This window comes from Miscanthus floridulus, unplaced genomic scaffold (assembly GCF_019320115.1).
Source record: "Miscanthus floridulus cultivar M001 unplaced genomic scaffold, ASM1932011v1 fs_737_3, whole genome shotgun sequence".
Taxonomy (NCBI): domain Eukaryota; kingdom Viridiplantae; phylum Streptophyta; class Magnoliopsida; order Poales; family Poaceae; genus Miscanthus; species Miscanthus floridulus.
Window position 1 is genome coordinate 2,349 of NW_027097189.1, and position 6,950 is coordinate 9,298.

Sequence of the window (6,950 nt, forward strand, 5' to 3'; positions counted from 1 at the left end):
GCACTATAGCGGCAGCTAAATGCAGTAGCGTCAACTGACTGCTCACGCTATAGCGCCGCTATTTGCACGCTATAGCACGCTATTTGTTTACAATTTCATAAAACATAAAAATCTGTCAATCACTCAATCCTCAATCACTCAATGTCTCAATCTGATAACTCATAACTCATAAGTCATAAGTGATAACTGATAACATCCACCATAATAATCATAAGAGCAAAGTAGCAGATAGCCAAACAGGCAACATAACCACATGAGGTTCATACATGCAAAGCCAAACAATCATAAAGGGATTAAACTTTAAAGTTTAAATGCATAAAGCCATAAACTCATGAAGTACACACTTTGCATTCCACATCCACAGCACAGGCAGAGCAATGATCTTGATCATTCAGCCTCAGAATCAGAACTATCATTAGAAGGCATATCATTGTCATCTTCTCCATTAGAAGATGAAGCAGATAACTCCTCATCCTCAATAGTAGGGATCGACCTCTTTCTCTTCCTGTCCCTATGTTTCTGCAGGTTACCTCCCTTCCTTTTTTCTTGTCCTTGAGGTGCAGCTGCAACTCCCTGTGATGATGCTCCAGTTTCTTCTCCTTCCTGCTCTAGATCTACTTCTGTTGGCTCAATGCCAGTGATCCACTCATTGTCTTCATCTTCTAAAGCATCAACAACATGTTTCTCAATGGGATCTTTATCCTTGTCCTTTTTCCTTAGCTTTGAGTTGAACTTGACAAACACAAGATCCCTCGTTCTGTCATGAAGCAGCCTGTTGCGTCTCTTTGTGTGGACCTGCATAGGTTTAATTGTGTTATTTCAATAACAAAAGAGGATTGAACTTGAAGAATTGCATAAATGAACATAGAAATTATTAATTAGTAATTCAGATTCATACTTGTTCATACGAACTCCAGCATCTCTCACAAGCTGATGAACTGCATGTCAAACTTAGAATTCTCGCAGCTAACTTTATGAGGTTTGGTGCACTACTTCCATGATTCAGCCACCACTTAGCTAAATTACAAAAAACATAGTACAATGTAACATATAAGGTACCAAGGCCAACAGAAAACTCAAAAGTTTTAAATTTTCAATTTTTCATACCTGGATCAAAATTGATATTTTTTTGCACTGCCTTTTAGCAATTTCTTTGCCAAAGTATCCTTCAACATCCTGAAACAGTTGAAGCTCTTCAATAATCTTGTCCTGCGTGTCTTCATTTGGAACAAGCTTCATAATGCAAGTTATTACACCATCTCTAAATGATTCATTCTCCTCTATAGCCAACTTGTTTTTGATAATAATAGAAAGGGTTCAAGTAGTAACCAGCCCTATGCAAAGGTGTCTTTAGCTTACTGTCCCACCTTTTGTCAATGATGTGAAAAACTTCCTCAAACTTGTTCCCGCCATTGTTGAACCTCCTAGAAACCTCATTCTTAGCTTCTACTAGACTCCCATACAAGAACCCCATTGCTAGAACATCACTGTCCATTCTCCTCAACACAGTAGCTAATGGCTCAAAGTAATTAACAACAGTCTCAACTCTTTTCCAGAAAGTTTCAGATCTCACAACCTTGTTTGCTTTCTTCCCTTTGACACTATTTAGGTAGCCTAGTTCATTGAGCTCATCCTCCCTAAAAAGCCTCTGCAATTGCTTCTTGTTTTCTAGCAAGCTCTTCAAGTTGAGATAAGCAGTTGCAAACCTTGTAACACCACACCTTACCAAATCTCTAGAAAGAAACTTCCTCATCAGGCTCAAAACTATAGTATGGGCATATAGAAAAATAGTCAAGCACTTTGCTTTGCTAATTGTTGTTGCAACTCTTGGCATCTTTCCTATATCTTCCAGCATTAGATCAATGGTATGGGCAGCACAACCATTCCAAAAAATAGAGGGATGCTTTGCTTTCAACAAACTTGTTGCTGCCTCATTGGGTCTTGCATTGTCAGTTACAACTTGAACTACATTTTGCACCCCTATTTCCTTAATACATCTATCAACCAGTTCAAAAATGTACCTACCATTTTTCTTCACAGCTGAGCAATCCACTGAATCAAGAAAACAAACACCATATGCACTATGAACTACCAAATTCATAACACCTCTACCTCTCTTGTCTGTCCAAGCATCTGTCATTACTGTGCATCCATTTAGCTCCCAAGACTCTTGGTGAGACTTCAATGACTCCTGCACTTTCCTCTTCCTTTTTTGTAAGAATTTCCCACTCATCTCATATGGAGTTGGCCCTCTCAAGTTCATGCCAAAGTCTCCAATAGCCTCAAGCATAAGATCAAAGCTAGGAAGTGTAACTGTGTTGTGTGGGATACCTGCTTCATAAAAAAATTGGTATATGTACTTACATGCGCTGTCCCTTTTCTCTTCCCTTTTTTCAGTTGATAGCTTGGATTGGACCTTTTCAGCAACACCAGGTTTGCCCTTCCTTGCAGCCACTATTTCTTCTGGTGTCAGTTTATAGTACTTATCCATAGGACCACCTGAAAAAGCACCTTTGCTTGTCACCTTCTTCAACACAATAACTGAATTGCCATCTGCATCACTGCGTTCCTCTCCTTCAGAATGGCTCAAATCAACTTCAGCTCTATCCTCTTCTTTCTCCCTATTCTTCCTTTGCTTGTTATCCAACTTCTTTGACAACAACTTAATCATTTCTTCTTGCACATCAGATGGAACTTTAGTACACTTTGCAGCACCACATTTAGGAACTTTACCTAAGGTGGTATTTGATTCTGGTTATTCCACCATGATAAGTTTTGCCACAGTAGTTGCACCTTGAGAGAATTTTTCTTGTTCACATCTGGCATTGTGCAGTGCTTCCAAGCTGGGTCAGATGCTTCAGCAATAGTATCATTTGATTGCTGGCCTGTGGATGCAGTGCTAGATAAGCCTACAATAGACACACACAGATTCAAATCACTGACTTTATAAGATTTTTTCATTGAGAATTATAAGTTTATAACTGAAATCACTAACTTTATAGATAATCATTGATTGCATTAATGATGAATCAATCGAAATCAGAAATTCAACACATAGACATAGCTACAAAATTCACTTGTATGTAGGTAACTATCATGGACTGTAACTAGTGGACACTCTTCAAATAGTTTCTGCACTTAGTCTCACGGCCTCAGCTCAGCTACAAAATTCAACACATAGACATAGCTGATAGCTCAGAAATCAGAAATTTAGAATCACTAACTTGTGTATAACTGAAATCACAGTATCAAATCTCAGTCACTAGTCACTACTGTGGAGAACTAGAGATTGGAGAAGAACAGAGCCATAGGGGAGAAGAGCTTGCCTACTGTTGGCGCACTGCCAATTGGAATTGGATTGATGTCACTTGGAGAAGCCATTGTTCGGCGTGACTGCGCGAGGTCGCTCGCCCGTCGCAGCAACTGCAGGAGCTCGTTGGCGGCCTCAAGTGACTGCGCGCGCTCGCTCTCCCCTATCCGCTGCGGTCGCCCAGCCGCTGCCCGCGTCCGCCGTCGCCTAGCCGCAGCGCTCCTTTGCCGCCGCCGTCTCGCCTGCCGCAGCACTCCTTTGTCGCCGCCGCCGTGACCCGTGAAGCTGGGATACGATACGAGTGTAGTGAGTGTCGTGACCCGTGAAGCTGGATGCTAGGGTTCAAGGGGTCAAGCCAAATTGGACCTGGGTCGGGCTGTTCTTTTTTTTTGGTAATGACCGGGCCGGGCTGTTCAATTTGGCAATTTTTGGACATCCAGCAATAGCGGCTGGTTAGCGGCGCTATGGCGCTAAACGCACTTAGTGGCGCTTTAGCGCGCAATAGCGGCAATAGCGCGCATAGCGCAAAAATGAGCAATTGCGTCGCGCCAGTTCCTGTGGGCCGCTATAGCGCCGCTATAGCGTCGAAATAGCGCGCTATTTTTTTTGTGGGGCACAACCAACAAAGGCATGGCGCAATGGATCGAGGATCCAACGACGGTGGCAGCACAGGTGGTTTGCTGGACAACGGCGGCGCCATGGATCGAAGCGCAACAATGGCAACGGCCATTGTGGAGAACTGGAGATTGAGATTCGAATTGAAGGCCACTCTGGAAAGTTACAGGGCTACGGATCGGATCCAGAGCGGCAGGAGGGGTGAGCTCCGCCGCTAAGAGCATCTTCAGGAAGCATAGGATCTAGTTGGATGATGTGGTTTTCGAAAACTGCAGTATCACAAAATGTTAAAAGAGACATAAAACCGTGGTTTAGAAAAAAAAAATAGGTAACGAATAAAGTTTTTAAAACTTCAAAAGGACTACAGTTTTGATAAAACCATGATTTTAGAGACTATAAGATTTGTTGCATCCAAATACCTAGTAGCTTTTAAAAATCAAAGTATTTTGTAAAACCTTAGTATTTCTCTAATACTTCACAAATACTTTGCATCCAAACAGAGCCTAAAATAGATCTATAAAAGACATGATTTAGACGATCTCTAAAAAATATGTCTCCCTAAAAAACTACATATTTTTTTATATTTTCATTCTCTAGTTTTGAAACGTGCCATGTCATATTATTTTAGATCTCTTTGATCGGATCGACCAATCATAGGAATGGGCATGCGAGGAGGAAAGGTAAAAAGCACGAGGGAGTGGTGGGCAACGGTGGCTTAAGATTTCTACCGAGCGATTTTGTCAGAATAGCTTTTGGGAAAAAGGAAAACGATATACAAAATCTGGTGGACGCTTTTTATCCCTCATAATTGGTAAATCAACAATCATGGAAGGAAATAGCGACGTTGTAGGACATGCTCTAAGAGACTATTTGGTTCGGGTTTTTTGTCCTATAATCAATTCACATCATGATGGGATGCCTCTACTAGATGTGTTGGTTAGACTGGGCTGTAACCATTCACAGCGGCATGGTATACGGCCTTATATGATGTTGCTCCCGCCGCTGCCCTCACATTGCACAACCTGCTTTCGGATTATATTAGCTTTGCAGACTGGATCATTGAACCGAACACCATCTAAGGTCCCATCACCGACATTGTGGAGGAGGCGCGCACGATAGTTTTTTTAAAGACAAAACTATGCGCGATAGATGTCCTTTAAGCGTTGGGATAGGGCAAACCTATTTTCTGTGATGTTTGGTTTAGGAGCAACGGAGGCAGATGGTTCCTACAAGGAATACACCCCATAGACGTGGGTCACTCCATCCCTAGAAATCGAGTGGACTGGCGTGTCCTGATTGACGGCTTCTGTTCGGCGTCTTCTCGCGAGCCGGCCCATTTGGTGTCTTTGTGTGAACCAATGTGGCGACCCTGATGAGGCCGCGCAGGCGAGGTGACGCCAGTGAGGTTGCGAGAGCCGGGGCGGGCAGCTTCGGCAGGGAGGCGCGGCTCTAGTAGGGTGAGCAGTTCCAGCTGGATGCACAGGGAGGGGTGGCTCTAGCAAGGAGGAACAACTCTGTCATGGTGGGCAGTTGTGGGGCTCTATTGTTCAAGATCAGATTGACTACCGAGGATTAGGATCTAGCATGAGAAGAAGAGAAAGGGAGAAGACATTGTTAGGCTGACCTATGGGTCTAGGTCTGACGATATCAAATACTATCTAGCTGGTCCATCCAACCAATCCCTTGTTATCCCTCCAACCAAAAAAAAAAAAAAAATTAAACCATCTCATCCCATTAACTACACACCCATATAGGATGGCCCACCCATAAAAGAGGGACAAGATCATCCCGTCCCAGCTAGTACCAAAACCAAACACGATTGTTTTATGGACCTTCTTAGGTAGAACTTTAAACAAGTTGGGTTCCACCCAGCCTGGCACCTCAAGCTCGATAGAAACTCGAGCCGATCCTAAGATCTAACCGAGGTTTTGGTGGGTCTCGAGCTTGGCAAGACTAAGGACTGAGGAGGTTTGAGCTCGGCTTGATTAGACACGTTTACACAAAAATATGATTATTTCACAAGATAACAACTATCAAGTTAATGGAGCAATCTTATATGTTGATTGAGGTAAAACAATATAAATAGCATCTTTTCACATGTACCATCGAATTAGTCAAATTTTATACAATAGAAATCATTTATAATAGAATTAGAAGAAAATATGTGACCTATGAGACAAATGAGCTGCTGGAGTTTGCTCTTATACACGTGCACAGCTCCTTACAATACTCTCCCTCTACACTATCCTTCTCTCTCTTACTTGTTGTCCCAACCAGCTACAACGCCTACACCCATGTTCCAACGATGTGCCTCCGATTTGATAAATCTGCCAAAACAGTATCGGCAACTTGCCCAACTTTAAAACCGCAATCGATCTCTACCACCCATCAAACTTGTTAACGTGACATTCCATTTGTTTATTACGCATGTTCTTTGAGTAAATTGGAGAAAAATTAATATATTCATCTTGTGGAACGTCATGCTGCTATTGCAAAAATAAATAATAAATAAATAAATAAATCTTTTGCATCTACAGCTATCAATGATATAAGTTGGACCACATCACTCTTAGTCTTAGTTTATTCATGTTCCCATAGATTACAATTTGAACCCTGTCTAATCTTATGGCCGGTAGGAAAGAAATTAAACACATGCTGGCAAAAAAACAAAAACAGGTCTGCCACACATACAGTATAAACCCGGCGCATGCACCAGCAGGCCGCCGCGCCGCTCCCATGCACGGCACCTTCCTGCGCCATTTCGTCAGCGGCGACGACGCGGCCAAATGCTAAACACAGTGAAATGGGGCGTATAGTCGTGCTAAATGAGAGCTTGTTGCATGCATAGATTTAGCATATCCAGGTTGATTTTATTTAAATAAATAAAAGCTACAAGGTTGCACACAAATTTGGCATCTCACATCTAATTTCAACTAATGCATGCAGATTTGACACATCTCCCCCGATTTCTCCACCTGGAGACCAACGCGGGTTCCCGGATCAGTTGCAGCCGGGAAGAACGACA

At 42.5% G+C, this 6,950-nt stretch overlaps 1 protein-coding gene across 1 annotated transcript; it reads right to left on the reverse strand.

Moving 5' to 3' along the window:
* Positions 1 to 387: 387 nt before the first annotated feature.
* Positions 388 to 6,685, reverse strand: LOC136532893 (uncharacterized). The gene is made up of 7 exons (XM_066525475.1): positions 6,617 to 6,685; positions 3,225 to 3,234; positions 2,794 to 2,909; positions 1,292 to 2,704; positions 1,108 to 1,233; positions 899 to 1,012; positions 388 to 795 (listed from the first exon to the last, which is right to left on the reverse strand). Exons 1-7 carry the CDS (start codon positions 6,683 to 6,685, stop codon positions 388 to 390), a joined length of 2,256 nt encoding a protein of 751 aa, XP_066381572.1.
* Between the last annotated feature and the right edge of the window lie 265 nt (positions 6,686 to 6,950).

What these genes read in the sequence shown, in the direction of transcription:
- LOC136532893 (XM_066525475.1), bottom strand. Translation starts at nt 6,685, where the DNA reads ATGGCGCAGGAAGGTGCCGTGCATGGGAGCGGCGCGGCGGCCTGCTGG. An exon ending in AAATATCAATTTTGATCCAG is followed by an intron (nt 1,013 to 1,107) that starts GTATGAAAAATT and finishes AATTTAGCTAAG; the next exon opens with TGGTGGCTGAATCATGGAAG. An exon ending in GCTGGAGTTCGTATGAACAA is followed by an intron (nt 796 to 898) that starts GTATGAATCTGA and finishes AAACCTATGCAG; the next exon opens with GTCCACACAAAGAGACGCAA.